General features: G+C 36.2%; 1 protein-coding gene across 1 annotated transcript in view; it reads right to left on the bottom strand.

Annotated features, from left to right (window-relative positions):
• Window positions 1-18,091, bottom strand: part of CFB (complement factor B) — a 2,501,566-nt gene that overhangs the window by 761,862 nt on the left and 1,721,613 nt on the right. Inside the window, exon 14 of the mRNA XM_044082138.1 lies at window positions 17,390-17,510. Within this exon, the coding sequence (XP_043938073.1) occupies window positions 17,390-17,510 (121 nt within the window). The remainder of the gene's footprint in view (window positions 1-17,389; window positions 17,511-18,091) is intronic.

The following is an 18,091-nucleotide window of genomic DNA, read 5'->3' as shown; positions in this document are numbered from 1 at the left end:
TGTTTCTTACACTGAGTGTCTTGTGCTGCGTACAGTTCATTTGCAAACTGCAGTCATTTTGAAGCATTTCTTACACTGATAAGGGTGGTTTCGCAAAATAAAGTAATTTCAGTGTTCTTGTGCTACTGAGACTTATTTCGCAAAGTGCAGGTGTTTCAAAGAGTCTGTTGTGCTATTGGGCATTGTTACAAATTCTGGCATAAATTTCTGGCACATATATGTGTGTATGTTCGTACATAATTTCAAGGGCTTTTACTACTGTGTGTTGATATGGCAGAGGCATTTCGCAGACCTAGTCTACTTGTGTTTGATCATAATATTGCAGGGAAGTGGAAAGTGTTTGAGCAGGAATACAACATTTTCATACAAGCAGTTTTTTCTAACAAAGATGCATGCACAAGGGCATTCATTTTGCTTAATTTAGCAGGGTCAGAAGCCATTGAAAGGGAGCGTTCATTTGTGTATGCACCAGTAGTATATGTAAGAGAGGTGGAAAACCACCATATAGTTATACCGGCTGAATCAAGGGAGGACCCTGAGTGCCTGAAATGTAAATTTAGAGAAATGTGTAACCCTCAAACAAATGTTACATTGGAGAGGCACCTATTTTACATAAGAGACCAAAAACCAGGAACAATTGCAGCTGATATCACTGACTTGAGAAATAAAGTAAAACGTGCAGATTTGGTGATTTGAAATATGAGCTGATAAAGGACAAGCTTGTGTGTGGTGTCAATGATGATGCAGTGAGAAAGATTTTGCTTCATGACAGTGATTTAATGTTGAGCAAAGTTATAAAGATTTGCCAAATCCATGAGGTTACAGAAAGGCACACGAGTATGCTTGCAAGTGATAAGAGCATGGTTTCAGCAGCTTCTAGATCAAACATAGACAGCATGTAGCACATGGCTAACAGAAAAGGGACTAAGCACATGGCAGCTGCAGCCCCTGCAGGCTTTCCAGGGAGGACCCGTAACTTTCTAGCAAGTTCTAAGACTAGCTCAGCAAAACGAACATGCAAGGTGCAGTATACGGGTGAGTCAACAAACCACAAGTTATCATTAACTGTCATAATTGTGGTGACAATCATAAGTCTAAAAGAGAGAAGTGCTTAGCATTTGGTCAGCAATGCCACAAGTGTAAAAAATGGAACCACTTTCAAAAGTTTTGCAAATCAAGCAAGCCTCATGCAGTTATAAAGAAAAGTCACTCAAAAAAAGCAAGTTGATCATGTAGAAAGCTGCAACCCTACTTTCTATGTAAATGGTGTATCTGTGGTCGGTGAAAAGGTTAATGTAGTTGGCAAAGAATGAAGTGTTTTTTACTGTCTTGATCAATGGTAAACCCACGCAGCTTAAAGTAGACACTGGTTCAAAGTGTAATGTTATGTCAGCAGAAACATTTCCTAGAGTAAGAACTGGTGAGCAACTTAATTTGGCTAATTGTGTCAAGATTGCTGCTTATGGAGGTGAAGAGATTCAAACCAAAGGTTCAGTAATGCTTTCATGCTATTTGGCTGGAAACAGTTGCAGCTTGCAATTCTGTGTACTCAGAAGACATGCGCGGCCATTATTAAGTCTCAAAGACAGTTTAAGAATGAAACTGATTTCTTTTACCAAAGAAGCCCATCATGTAAGCACATATCCTAGTTCCAGCTTCACAGATGAAAGTGGTCAGACCAGGGAGGAGAGTTCTGATAGCTATGCAGGACAAAGTCAAGGTCCAGTTAGGTAGGATGGTGCAGCAAGGTGTGATTTGTCCAGTCACAGAACCAACTGAGTGAGTGCCTTCCATGGAGGTTGCTCATAAGAAAAGCTCAGATGAAATCAGAATATGTATTGACCCTAGAGACTTGAACAAAGCATTAAACAGACCCCATCATCCTATGCATACAGTCGAGGAGGTTGCTACCTCATGGCAAATGCCACTGTTTTTCTGTCTTGGATATAAAGAGCTCATTTTGGAAAGTAATGCTTCATCACAAATTGTCACTACTGACTACATTAAGTACCCCATTTGGCAGGTACTGATTTCAAAGAATCCCTTTTGGAATAAATTTTGCCAGTGAAGTCTTTCAGCATACAATGGAGCAAATTTGTTTGGGTTATCCACGTGCTATAATAGTGGATGCTTTACTAGATAGAGGTAATGGAGAAGCAGGGCATGACAAAAAACCTCAGGAAAGTTCTGGACAGAGTACGTGAAGTGAACTTGTAGCTCAATACTCTGAAATGTAAATTTTGGCTGCCAGAAATTACTTATGTAGGTCATTTATTTCCCAGTACAGGCTTACAAACAGACCCTTCCAAACAAGCATCCATTCTTGATATACCAGCTCCAGACAATGTCCAAGCCCTACAGTGTTTCCTTGGTATAGTTAACTATTTGGGCAAGTTTATACCTGACTTCATGAGTTATCAGCACCTTTAAGAGAGCTGACAATCAAAAATGTTCCCTGGTCATGGTTGGAATGGCACCAGAGGGCATTTGATAACCTCAAACAAAAAATTGCAAGTCCACCTACACTGAGATACTATAATGTCCACTAGCCAGTAATTATTTTCCATGATGCTTCAAAGTTCAGTCTTGGTGCAATTATTCTTCAACAGGGCAGACCAGTTGCCTATGCATTTAGAACTCTTACCCAAACTAAAATGCAGTATGCTCAGCTTAAGAAGGAACTTTTGGTAACTGTGTTCGCATGTTTGAAGTTCCGTGATTATATTTATGGCCGAGTTATCCAGACTGAGACTGATCATCAACCTCTAGTCACTATTTTAAAGAAGCCTATGCATACAGCTCCAGCAAGACTACAAAGAATGATGCTCAGAAACTGCAACTTCAAAATGGTCTATACAATAGGTAAACTTCTTTATCTGGCTGATACCTTATCCAGACTGCCCAGAAATACCACAAAACAGCTTGATGCAAAGAAGTTTGACTTTGATGTCATGGAAGTGTATAATTTTTCTACCACAAGACTTGATGTGCTAAGAGATCATACAAAGACTGATCCAATTTTGCAAAAGCTCAACCACTTCATCAATTTTGGATGGCCATCAAAGCAATCTTGTGTACCTCCAGAAGTGCAACCTTATTTTCCTTACAGAGATGAGATTCTGATGGAAGATGGTATCATTTTCAAAGGTCCTAAAGTTGTTGTTCCTACTTCCTTACAATGCGAATACATTCACATTTTGCATTGTGGCCACCCAGGTTCTGAAGCTACCAAAAGAAGGGTGAGAGGACTAGTATTTTGGCATTCTCCATCAAAGAAACTGATAAAGTGCTTTCATCTTGTTCAGAATGCAATAGTACTAAACAGCATTTGCAAAAAGAGCCACTTCAGCTAAGCCAGATTCCTGAACTACCTTGGTCAACAGTAGCCACTGACATATTTCAGTGGAACAATCAGCATTACTTAGTGTTGGCAGACTCTTATTCAACCTTATTTTCCTTACAGAGATGAGATTCTGATGGAAGATGGTATCATTTTCAAAGGTCCTAAAGTTGTTGTTCCTACTTCCTTACAATGCGAATACATTCACATTTTGCATTGTGGCCACCCAGGTTCTGAAGCTACCAAAAGAAGGGTGAGAGGACTAGTATTTTGGCATTCTCCATCAAAGAAACTGATAAAGTGCTTTCATCTTGTTCAGTATGCAATACTACTAAACAGCATTTGCAAAAAGAGCCACTTCAGCTAAGCCAGATTCCTGAACTACCTAGGTCAACAGTAGCCACTGACATATTTCAGTGGAACAATCAGCATTACTTAGTGTTGGCAGACTCTTATTCAAACTGAACCACGAAGACAACGTAAAAAACTAGTAAATGAAATAAAAGAGTTCCGAAAACTGATGTAACCATAACACATATAATTTATTATTATTATTATTAGTACACTTAGCACTTTCACCCAATCATTCCGTGGGTTTCTTCAGAGTAAAAAACTGTTGAACAGCTTACACCTTATATAATAGTGAACAACCAATCAAACTTCATTTGTAATTAAATACTAAATTTAAATACGAAATTCACAATTGATGCTTTCAAAGCAAATATAAAAACAGACAACATCCACCATAAAACTGTAAAACTGTGATTATATAACCATGATGCCTACATATAACATAACCTCAATTCATATTTACTAATATATTATGATAGAATCAATGTTAAAAATGAACTTAATAATAAATAAAAATAGGTATGCAATATTGTGTGTGCAATATTTTAATATATATTTTTGTACAATATGTTGTTATAAAAATATATATATATATATATATATATATATATATATATATATATATATATATATAATGAGAATCCCTCTTCCTATAATCTTCTTATTACAAATTATTTCAGTTTAAATAAAAATTATCCTTATTGTTAAATGTTCATAATCAATTGAAAATACAATAATCAATGTAATAGATGTGTTAAAAATATATATTTAAATATATGTGTAAATAAATAAATAAATGTCAATACAATATAATTGTGTGAATTTAATATAACCAAAATGTAAATATGAATATAAATATAAATATATATGAATAAAACATTCTAAAAACGATTAAATATTAAATATTAAATGTTATATTGTGTATGATTTATTCTTTAAAATACTTGAAATAGAAAAAATAGAAATATATTCATTAATGCCAGGCTTAATGCTGGCATTAAGTCTAAGCTGCCATAAACATTCTTTTGTTTCTAATAAGTTATTAACATCACCTTCTCTATTAGGGGTATCAGGAATTCTGTCAATAACAAAAAATAAAAACCTTTTAAAATCTAAACATTTGGTACTGTGTGCATACAAGGAACTAGTTGGCTTTTTGTTTTTAATATCTCTATTATGCTCCATAATTCTTTCTCTTAATTTTCTTATAGTTTTACCAACATAATAAGCAGGGCATGATAAACATGTTGCAAGGTACACCACCATCTTAGTATTACAATTGGCATAACCCGGGCATCTGATAGTTCTATTAAAGTCATGTATCGACACATAAGGACCATCATTAATGAATTTACAAGTCTTACACAAACCACATTTCTTCATTCTCGAACTGGTGTATACATGGTCACTCTCAAAATATTCTTTTAAGTTTTTACCTCTACTATAAACAATAGTCGGACTATTACCTATAATGTTAGTAACATCAGGTTGATTATTAAATACTTTCTCCCATGTTTCTTTTATCATGTTAATAACAATACTACTGTTTTTGTTAAATGGTAAAATTAATGCTCCTGTTTTATTCAAATTTCTTATTTCACTAGTCATATTATTTGATCTTCCAAATTTTAAAATGGGTTTAAAATTCTCCTTCCTTTTGTACTCTACCTCTTTCTTTATTTCCTTAAGTAGTTTCGGATACCCTCTGTCCAAAAACATTTCACATAATTTGTCTATCTCTTTTACATAATCTGTGTCATTAGTCATTACTTATGATCCTAGATAATCTTACCATCTGACCTTTCACCAGGTTTCTTTTTTGGAAGTAGGGGTGACAACTATTAAAATGTAAATACGAATTAGAATATGTTTTTTCCTATACATATTGGATTCTATTCTGTCTTCCACTTTTTGTAACTGTATATCTAAATATTCACATTTCTCCTTTTGTATATTAAATGTAAATTTTAGGAAAGCAGTTGTACTTTCCATATATTCCATGAATTCCTTAACTTCATCTTCCTTACCTTTCCAAAAAAATATAATGTCATCTAGAAATCTAAGGTATAAAGTTATATTGGACCAAAAACCACTTGTGAAAATTTTTTGTTTTTCCCACATTGCTAATACTAAGTTTGCATATATAGGTGCACATTTTGCTCTCATAGCCACTCCTGAGCATTGTTTGAAATATTCACCACCTTGTTGAAAATAATTATTGGTTAATATCATATCCATCATCTCAACCAATAGTTTACGTTTAACAGTGTGAAAACCACTAAAGGCCTCCAAGCTAGCCTCAAGCAATTGCAGTCCTAAATCATGTGGTATTACTAAAAATAAATTAACTATATCTATAGTTACCATGATGGTATCTTGTTTGATATCAGATAAATGTTCTTTTATAATTTCCAAACAATGCCAAGAGTCTTTAAGTATATGGTGTAGTTTGTTTAATACCTCTTTACAATTTACATCTATATAATGTGCCATTGCCTCCAATTTAGAATGTTTTGCTGCTACTATTGGTCTAAAAGGGGGGGGTTAGACGTGTTTTTATGGATTTTTGGTATCCCAAAAATTGAAGGTGTAGTCGGATATTCCACTAGTAAATAATCATATTCGTCTTTGTTGATTGTACCATCCATTAAATATTCATACAATTGCCAATCAACCTTAGTGTATGCTTTAATCATTTCATACCTAGAAACTCTTTCATAAATACTATCATCACTCAGCATATCTGTCATTTTATTCTGATAATCCACCTTCGTCATCAATACCACCCCTCCCCCCTTATCAGGTTTCATAATTCTATAGTTGTTTGATGTAGTTATTTCTTTTAAACAAAACCTCTCCGCTGTTGTCAAGTTATCATCAAATTCACTTCTTCTTTTTAGTGCCTTCCTAATCTGCAATTCACAAAGCATTTCAAATAAATAGATTATTGGGTTTTGAGGTGGTATAAAAGTACTTGATCTCTTTAAGGTAACATTTTTTGTATCATATCCTATGTTTCCATCAACTCTTTTAGAATAAAACATCTTCAGGTTCAACAACCTGGAATATAATCTAAAATTGATCATAATTTTGCCAATATCTGATTTAAAAGTGGGTATGTACCTAAATCCTTTCTTAAAGAGCGACATATATTTCACATCCAGATTTTTATCTGTATAATTATATACAGTGAATCCACCTTCTGTGATTATATCACAATTATACTCATGTTCCTCTTGTTCTTCATCGAATATATCAAAATATTCTACCTTTTCTGTGTCTAGAATGTTTTTAACTAAGGATGTACCCTTACACTCAATGCAATCACTTGGTGTATGTACATTTGTGACATGTTGTTCACATCTAAAAACATCTAAATTCATGTCTATCATCTTTTCAGGTACTTGTTCTATAATGTTTAATCTATCTTTTTCCAACACTTTTACCAAACCAGTTTTAGGTGCTTCAATACTTTCATCTAAAAGTATTAAAGTGTTTTCTTTCAATAATGTGATTGTGTTTTGTACCTTCTGTCCCCATTTTTGTAATATTATTGGTACTGGCCTTGGTAGCGCTCCTTCAGGCGCTCCGATCTCCTTATGGTGGGTTCCTCTAAAAAAGGCTGATTAGCATTTCTTACACCATCCTGTACCCTCGTATAATTTGTATTTTCTCTAAGTGGTATCATGCCCCTATTATTTTTGTTCTTGTTGTCTGTCACCACGTTGTTGTTTGTAGTATTATTAAAACGTTTATATTCCCTAAAATGAGCATAAGCCTTCCTGTTCGTGTATTCATCTGTGTCCCTGTGCAGTTTGTTGTTCTTAATATCTAAGCCATTACTAACAAATCTGTTCATATCAAGTATTATGTTATCAAATCTATGTTTATTATGTTCGTACAATAAATCATGTCTAATACTTTCATCCAATATTGTCAAAGTCTCATTTAACTTAGCTAATTTAAAATTATTATTTTTAATTATCAGTTTCATCAATTGCATACCAGTATTATCAAAAATATTTATAAGTTTGTCAAACAGTTCAGTGTTATTCTCAAATCCAAATGGTACCTTAAAAACCTGAAGTCCTTTAGGTACCTGTTTGAGTTTCAAAGATCTCTCGAGGTAACCGTTGTCCATTTGTAGTGTTTTAAATTTCCTCAAAGTCTTTTCAAACTCTTCTAGTTGCTTATTTAATGTACCCATGTCTCAAACAGTTTGTGTAAATCCAAATTTTGGAGCTGAAAGAACTTCCTTGAGTTCAGGTATAACTGGGCCTCTTCTGCGTTCAGCGTTGTCTCCGTCTCTAGCGTTCGCGCTGGAATTCGGAAGCGGAACTTCGTGCCCTTCAATTCCTGTCCTGGTACGCGTTGTCCGACTTCCAATTAAATCCCTCAAACTATCACTAGTTGACGGGTTACATCTTGAGGTCCCTGGTGTAGAATGTAAAGTGAAAAGTTGTTCCTCAGTCTCCATTAATCAGTTTTCGGAACTCTCTTATTCAAACTGGTTTGTGATTGATTTGCTACCTAACCTAATGTCCAGTACTGTTATTACTAAGCTGAAGCTTTATTTCTCAGTTCATGGTAGTCCACACAAAGCTATTTCTGAAAATGGTACCCAATTTACCAGTCAATTATTTCAGAAATTTGCAAAAGAGTGGGACTTTGTCCATACTGCTAGCAGTCCGGAATACCCACAGTCAAACAGCCTGGCTGATCATGCAGTACAGAGAGCAAAGCAATTACTAGGGAGATCAAAGCGTTACAATACTGATATCTTCTTGAATTTACTTAATCTCAGAAATATACCATGTAACAACCTACTTGGCTCACCTGCTCAGAGAATTCAAACTAGGCAAACCAGAACAACCTTGCCTATCAGTTTCAGTTTGTTGGTTCCTAATGCTATAAACAACAGAACAATCAAAGTCCAACTATTTAAAAAGCATTATTTTCAGAAGTCCAGCTATGATACCACAAGCAGATTTCTTCATCTATTGAAAGAAGGAGAGACAGTGAGGATGCAAATGGAGAAAGGATTTGATCGAATTGTTCAAGTGACAGGTATATGTGCTGAGCCGAGATCCTACTTAGTGGAATCTGAGGGTACAGAATACAGGAGAAACTGCAGGCATCTTCTTCTTCTGACGTCTGAATTGATATCGCAGCATTGTACCTCTGATATAGATTCTAGATCTCAGAGCAACCCAGACAATGTTCCTGTTGAATAATATGTCTCAGTATCTATTCCCATTCCTGATAATGTCCCAGATGTCCCTAAAACTGAACATTCATTAAAGACAGTCCCTGTTGCTACACCCGATTCTAATTTTTATGTCACACCATAAGGTCATATTTCTAGACCTAGTGTAAAATACACAGCAACATTTAGTTTTTTATGATTGCATGTCAAAGAATTAGTTCTGCATAACTGCATGTCAAAGGATCATTTCTGTGCAACTGCATGTCAATGAATGTTGTCAGTTTAGGTATGACCTGTTTCTCAAAGAAAGAGGATGTAGAACAGAGCGTGTGTTGTAATTTTAAGAAGCATTTCCAAGTGTGGGCACATGCATATAAAGAGAGAGCATGTGCAGGCAGCAGTGCATTTTGAGAGAACAGCCAGAGTGTTAACAAGTATGAGTGCAGTAGTCAGCCTGTTTATAAGTTTATCTAAGTTTAAGTTACTAAGCCTCAATCCTGATGTGTTTGTATATAATAAAGCTGCTTCAACCAAATCCACAACTGTTTGCCTGTTTTATCCTGACCGGATAAGCAACATGATTGGTACAGGGGATATATTTAAATGTAGGACTTTGTTGATGGAATTATTCAGAGGAAGTAATTTGCATGACAAAAGCGGTTATTAAAATGTTATTACTCTAAAGTGCTACAGTGTTTCACCTCTATCACCTGCATTTGGTGAATTTTTCATGGTATGTTTGTTTTTTCACTATTGGTTTGCTATTTTATTAGTTGAATTACCATTCCTCCTGAGGGCAAATGGAATTTGAGATGATTTGATGAATGTTACCTTACATTCTACACCTGATAGCTGAAATATGCTTCAGGTTCTTTTTTGAGTCCATTATTAAAATTCAGAAATCTTTGGCCCAGCTGACTAAAAATAAGGAGCTGAATCCTGTTCTTGAAAGGTTTCAGTTGAGCAGTTCAGAAGAAGAAACGAGGACTGTTATAGCAGGTAATGGCCCGGCTTTTGGTTCAGTGTTTAGTAATGAACACTCAATGTTCAAAGATGTCTCATCCATATTAAATCTTGACTGCGATGTGTTCAAGGAAGCGGGGTATTTATCCAATCATAAGAACACTTGTAATAAAATAGAAATTAAAGAACTGTGTGTGGACTTGGAAAAACTGCTTAAAAATACCTTGCCCTTATTATTGAGAAAAACAAGTTATGTACTCACCATAATGTTCCATCTCAGTTGTTGTTTTTTATTTGTCATCAACCTGTGGGACCTAGATCCAGAATGGATCTGACTCGGCTGCATACTCCAGCACTGGATCCAAGCTCCAAATCCCTCCCCTACCCATAATGCCCCTGTCTCCCTCCTCCCCTCAGATCGAGTTTGTTGCATAACAGCAGCGCCCCAACCTACACCATATACCTATAGACCAGGCATTGTCACACAACTCACAAGGGAGAAAAATAGTTAAAGTAGAGGGGCTATGCCTCTTCCATCTAGTTCACTATACAGCCCACACAAGACAGGGGGAAGGAGGGAGGGATGGTTGAAAACAAATGAAAAGCAACAACTCAGATGGAATGTTATGGTGAGTACAGAACTTTTTTTATCTCAAGTTGTTTTAACTTGATCTTCAACCTGTGGGACAGAGTCCTCAGCTACCAATGAACCCTGGGAGGTCCTCATGGAAGGATGTTCTGGAGCATGGCTGAGCCAAAGGATGCCCTGTTTCTGCAAAGAAGGTCCAATTTATAATGGGGGATAAATGTGTGTGGTGATGACCAGGTAGCAGTAGAACAAACATTATCCCTGAAAACCCTGGACCAAAAGGCCGCAGAAGGAGCAACAGACCTGGTGGAATGCGCCTGGACATGCCCTGGAGGAGATAACCCTTTGGCTCAATAAGCTAACGAAATGCACTCAGAAATCCAATGAGCAAACGTAACCTAAGGGACAGGCTTTCCCAAAAAGGGTGGGGAAAAGGAAACAAAAAGTTGATTAGACTTATGAAAGGATTTTGTTCTATGCAAATAGAAATGCAACTGCCTGTGGACATCAAGCAAATGCAACTTGTAGACTCCTTTATTCTATAAATTTGGAAAGAAAACTGGAAGATTGATGACCTGGTTAATATTAGACTCTGATGCCACTTTTGGCACGAATGATGGATTTGTCTGCAGAGATACCTTGTCTTTATGAAATACCATACAAATAGGCTTAATAGACAAAGCTTGGATCTCCAAAACTCTCATGGCTGAGTTAACTGCAACCAAAAAGGCCATCTTCCAAGAAAGGAACTGCAACTCAACTGTAGCTGCTGGTTCAATGGGGGGGGGGAGCTTGCAGCACCAAGGTGAGCTCCCAAGGGGGCATTGGGTCCTTAACTGGAGACCTAAGGAGAAAGGTCCCCTTCAAAAAGGCTGTACAAATCTTGGACGAAGCCAAGGAAGCTGAATTATCCCCTATGTGAAAATTAGAGATCGCTGTTAATTGCACCTTAACCATAGAAAAGCTAGCACCATGATTAAAAATATCTACCAGAAATTCCAAAACTTATTTATTTATTTTATTTATTTATTTAAATTTGCTAACCAGGAAATTCTGACTGGACCAGGTCCATTCTCAGCGGAGGCCTGGGGAGAAAAGCTCCGGCATCAAGTTATACAAATACAGTACATCCAACATAATACACAGAACAGGTTACATCATGTATGCTGAGCGTAGTAATATAATAAGAAATTAATAAAACACTCTAGGTAAAAAGATATAGAACACAGGTAAAAAACAATGTCAGTTACAGTCCATCCAGCATAATACACAAAACAGGTTTTATCATGTATGCTGAGCATAGTAATATAACAACAAGAAATTAATAAAACACTCCGGGTAAAAGAAGATATAGAACATAGGCAAAAAGACAATGTCAGTTCTACATTGGTAAGAGAAGAAAATATATCAAGATTCTACAGTTAAAAGTACCCTTTCATATGACCAAGTCTACAGGGGATCAAAGATCCAGCATGTGATCAGAGAGGAGTTTGAGGAGTTAATAGTAGTATGGGTAGGGTTATGTGATACAAGGGCATAACCAGGTACTAAGAAGGTGCGATTTGAGGGAGTTTTTAAATATGGATGTGGATGGGGCAGTGGACAAGGATAGGGGAAGAGAGTTCCAAATTCTTTCAACGGTGTGGGAGTAGAGCGCTTTCCATGCATTATTGTTAGCCTTGGTGATGGAGAGGTGAGATTTTTCAATAGATCTTGGGTACCGGTTTGCAGTATAGACAGTAAGTAGATTGGATAATGAGTTTTTTTTTCAGGATATTTGAGAATACTGTAGGCTGTGCCCAGCTGGTGATAGTTAAGTAGCTGTGGTAGCTCAAGCCATTTTAGTTCTTTTAGTGCAGTACAGCGATGGGTTCTATAGGCTGAGTTAGTAGCAAACTTGGCTATTTTATTGTAGCATGATTCTAGTTTGTCTAGGTCACATTGTCTGATTTCGGTAAAAATTGGTGCTGCGTTGTTATCTCCAGCTGTGGCTTGAAGAAGTAGATTTCTGGGGTGGGTGGTCATCCAGTTATGGGAATAACTAAAACCCCAACAGCCTGAGATGAGCTACAACTACTGTCATGCATTTGGTGAATAGCCAGGGGGCTGTGGTGAGATCAAAGTACAGGGCTGTGAACTGAAAGTAAGTGGCTTCATATGGAAGCAGAGAAACTTTCTGAAATGCTTGTCCATCCTTATGTGATAGTATGCATCCTGGATATCTATCTGGCACACTCAGTCATCCTTCCTTATCAAAAGAAGAATGGACTGTACCATGCTCATCCATAATTTTATTTTTCATCTATAGGTTCAAGTGGCTGAGTTTCATTATTTGCCTTAGCTCCCTATTTTTCTTTGGCACCAAGAAGAACCCTGAGTAAATTCTGGATCCTTGCTGGTCTGATGGGATCTCTTGGATAGTTTACTGGTCTAGCTTCTAGTTTCTTTGTGCATCTGGGATGAGACAAAAAGGGAATTATGTAAACTTTGGTTATAATCCTCTGCACCCCAGCATCTCATGTGATGGACATCCAGGCCATGGACTGCGGAGATAAGCAGAGTGCAGCAGTTGGCAACTGTTCAGGAGCACTGTAAAGGCTTATCGAAGAAGCCCCCCTGAAAGCCTTGGCTCTGCAGTCCACCTCTGTCCCCTTTGTCTTGGGGGCCTTCATCAGAAGCATATGGTGCAAAACCTTCGGACTTGCGGAACCACAGTTCCTTAAACTCCACTTCTCCTCCTGAATATTATTCTGCATGCACTGTTACCATGGTTTTCACTTATTTCTATCTATTTTGTTCCTTCCCTTTTCTAAAGATTTCACATCCAGTTCTTTGATCTGTCTTATAATATTCAATATGCCAAATGCAGTTGGTTTAGACTTTGATTCAAAATTTCTAGTCACTGCTTTTTTGGCAGGGAAAAGAATTAAACTAAACAAGGCTTTACTATGTCTAAGCAATTCAGATCCTGTGTTCAATCTCAAAAAAATAATTTCCTTAGTTACAGCCATTTGCTCACCCAATATTTCTGAAATACAACTCTGTGGGAGCTTTTTTACATATGCCAACTCACTGCAATCTCAAAACATATGTTTTCAGTTACCTCTTTCTTCTCTATCACACTTCCAACATCTGCTATCTACCAGAGGAAAATTCTATGAAGTCTGCCTTTGGTTTAAAAATACCTATGCAACTACTTCCAAGCAAAGATCCAAAACCTTCTGGACTTTTTTGCACACTTGAGAGCCATATATATGTCCTCCCATTGTTTTCCTGTAAATTGATTTCCAGTCTGTCTTCCCAATCTCTTCTAACTTCCTCTGACTGACTCCTATAGCTATTGTGCAATATTTTATATGCCCTACAAATTATTCCTTTTTAACAGCATCTTCTGTTCTGGATTCATCTAAAAACTCTACCAGTGCAGGTATTTCACTTAGATTGCACTATCCCTTTCCATATGCATGTACTCTGATATCAACCCTGGTAGAGAAGGCAATCTTTAGCCTGCAGTCCAAACATCTTCTTGGCCTCATTCCACTCTGTTACATTTTCATCTGTAGTTATTTGCTCCCAATACCTTGGTTCCTTTGTCAGTTTTTTCCAATAAATTCCAGCCCCCTCTTGCCTGTTTTCTATACCCCTGCTTGCATTTATCCCTACTGGCACTATCACCTTTCTCCAGTTTTAGAATACTTGCTGCTACTTTATTAATATAATATTGTGTATGGTTATTATTGTCCTAAAGGATCTGCATACAAAATCTCACTCTATTTTTATTTCTTGACCCCCCCACGTCATCATCATCCCTTTCCATTTTGAATTATAACTTTCCGCTTGTGTTGTGTTATGTACATGGGTCTTATCTTTAAAATATCCAATCAAATCAGGTAATTCTACATCAGATTGTTCTGTTGGAAGGATCAATGTATCCCACTTAAATCTTGCCCTGTTCCCTTCTCAGATAAAATCCTCCAGGTCTTTATTAACTCATTAACACCTATGTGGTGTGGAATGTCACACCTCTAGCAGCCTGCACACATCTTGCATTCCAGAGCATTTTCTGAAAAATAAACTTAAAAAGCATAAGCTAAACAAATCTAAATATTTTAAGAATGATAAAAGCTATTAAAACAGTACAAATAGCAATGTTATCCATAAGAAGTATCCTTTACAGTGCTAATAGTTACTGTATTCAGTCATTTCTGGAAATACTATAATATATTATAATGCACCCAAAGCTGAAATTATATTTTTGTAAACTTTCACAAATGTTCATATCTTGAAACCATATACCCCAGACATATATTGTTAGAATAAACCATATACCCCAGACATATATTGTTAGAATATTTTTGTTAACCAGACAAACGTTTTTATGACAACAACAAATTCCTCTATAAGTGCATGTTTATTGAGATATTTATAGAAATATGAAAACATACTCAATTGTATAACTACCAAAACAAATAATACTGGATATCTCTATAGATGCGCTACTTATAGTCCAAATATCAGAGACAGTTTTCTTCAACATTTAACATTTTCATCTAAATTCATGCAACAGTTTGTAAGTCGTTTGTGTTTTAAAGTATTGAGTGTATATGGAAATATTGCTTAAGTTCATAATTACTAGCAAACAACTAACAATATTTCCAGTATAGAGTGACATAATTCAACATTTACAGTAAATTGTTCTGCCTCCCACATTATACCTCAACAACACATGTCTCTCAGTGAAAAAAAATTAAAATAAGAATATAAACTTGTAATATGAATAATAATGAGCAAACAAAGATTAATGTCTCCACTGCAGGACATCCTAGACTAACAATCCTATTCCCATTTTATTATATTTTCCCTTCTAGGTCCCTCTGATGCATCCTCACTATTTAAAATCAAGTTCCAGTCTCCACCTATTAGTAATATTCCTTGCTGAAAGATGATTATTTCTCTTAAAATTGTCCAAAACTCCATAATACCAGTTTTTGGTGGAATATAAATACATGCCAGCATAATCCTCCTTCATTGTCAATAGCTGCTTACTACCATAAATCTACCATTATTGTCTTTTTCCTCCTTAGTCACGATTGAAGCTCCTGTAGCAAATAGTATAATTACTTCCCTTTTCCTCTGTCCCTGATATTCTGCTGAATATTCTGAAATCCCTTGCCGCTTACTACCATAAATCTACCATTATTGTGTTTTTCCTCCTTAATCACCATTGAAGTCCCTGTAGCAAATAGTATAATTACTTCCCTTTTTCTCTGTCCCTGATATTCTGCTGAATATTCTGAAATCCCGTTTTTATCAAATTCACATGTTTATTTCTTACTAAATGTGTTTCCTGTAGCATTGTTATTTGTACTATGCATTTCTTAATACTCATTTTTGGTTATGCCTGTAAGGCCATTTATATTCCAAGATAACACAGACAGTGTAGCCATTATGACAAAAAGCTGTTGTGCTCACCTATTGTACATGTCCGTTTTTTAATGTACATTTCCAACTTTTGTGTTCCATGCACATACTAAAATTTGTCAGGCCAATATGTTGCTCTCATCTATCATACATGTCAGTTTTTTTAGTGTATATTTCCAACTTTTGTGTTACGTGCACACACTAATATTTGTCAGGCTGATCTTTTATGCAGTTATTTCTTCTCATCTCAATTTAAACATATCTCACATTTTTCAAGACATTTTGTCATAATGACAACCTTCAAACAAAAAAACACATACATTTTAGAAATTCCCACATCACCTATTGAATTCAAACAAACAGACAAAACTATGGACATCTTTAAAAATGCAGGTGAAAAAAAAACAGAATTCCTTCCTAACCCAATTCAAGTGCAACTTGGACAATTAGAGGGGAAACCGGAAATTCATCCCTGGTTTGGCACCGATTTCTCTAATGGACACAGGTAACCTGTAAGTAGTTCATCTCCCAGACCCATGCTTATGCTTATCAAGGGTATCAGAACTTGTCAGAGATTTGGGATGCATGGCTAGGCTTAAAAAGGCCCTTGTGGTCGTTAGCCTAATAAACACCTATCAGCCTATGAACCTATGATATTTAACCTTTCAGAAAGGAGCAATTACCCAAATTGACAGCCACACCCACAGGCATTACTCAACCTAAAATTAAGGTTACCCATGGTAAGGTGCATGCTGCAGCCTACTTACAATGATTGGTGTCTTTTACTTTTTATCTCTGTTCCCTCCCCATGTGTGAAAAAAACTTGACTGCTTTCAGAAAGTACTAAATTTTAGCCCTAATTAAAACACTTCTTGCTATCTTTAAGTAAAACTAAACTGTAATTGTTTTCTTTGCTGGCATCCAGACAGTAGGCTTACTAGCCAGTAAATTAATTTTACTCAAGCCGACAATGTCAGTGGCTTTAACTTCTCAGTTTCTTTTTTCATATTGGGAGAGCTGAAATTAAGCAGTTGATCAGTGAGCAGCCATCTTGGAAGTCCTTCAAATATTATTTTCTTGATCTGAGAGTGTGAACTGCATGTTTCATACACCATGATAAGTTCTCTGCAAAGTTACAAAGTTAATGCTTACAATATCCCCACAAAAAAGCAATCAGTTCATAGGTGGAAAGGTATTTTCCAAACCAGATGTACCCTTAAAGTAATCATATTAATACATTTGATGAGCAGATTAGGGGCTTATCAATATGGACTTTTTCAGTCATGAGCTGAAAAGTATAACACAATTATATATATTACACTACAAGTCACAGATATTTACAATTGACTCTAAGGACTCACAAATGCATTTTCTTTACCTCATTAACACAAACTTTTAACTATGTCCTACACACTCCAAAGCAACTGAGGATAATATGGACTGTGATTTTTACCAGCACAAGATACAATTCCCTCTTTTGTTATAAAGACATCCACACTGGCACACACAGAAGTCTTACCAACTTTCACATTTATTTCTCGTTCTACATCTTCTACTCGGAAGCAATGGGCAGCAGTGATAACAAAATACTCTGACACAATGGATCCTATGCAGTTTTCCTTCTTGCCAGTACGAGAACGCTGAAAGAGCAATAGAATTCTTTAGAAGATGTACTACACATAAAAAAGCAGACATGTCTCTTTGTAGGATGTGGATCAACTAAGTGGATCTAAATGTACATTTTCATTTTCATTACAACAAACTACTTTGCATACTTCAGCAAAGAAATTTAAATTTAAAGTCAGAGACCCTCTGAAAAACATTCCAGACAAAGCAAAAGTAAATTTTATGTTTTCATGTTCACAGTTACTGCATATTTTGATTTACTACCTGTTTAGTCTGAGTGATCTCAGTGGAGCTTTATGCATGCACCCAGAGTGCCATCCAAGCATGCTCTCTGGCTTATCCTACCCGAACTAGAGCCTTAGCAGATGTTTTCACACTCATGGAACTATAACTTAATTTCTAACTTGGGGAATTTACCCTTGTCTGTCCTCTGCTACTTGTAAACAGAAAAGTAGCTGGACATATCAATAATATGGAATAGTCCATGGAAGAATTCATGAAATCAGAATTTAGTAATGGCACAATCTCATTTTTTGTTCTGTTAGGGTGCATCACATTAATCTCTATGGCTGATGGAGAAAATGTTGCTGGTTAG

Source organism: Protopterus annectens, chromosome 9.part0 (genome assembly GCF_019279795.1).
Source record: "Protopterus annectens isolate FY-2018-M chromosome 9.part0, PAN1.0, whole genome shotgun sequence".
NCBI lineage: Eukaryota > Metazoa > Chordata > Ceratodontiformes > Protopteridae > Protopterus > Protopterus annectens.
This window is presented reverse-complemented; position numbering and strand designations above follow the sequence as displayed.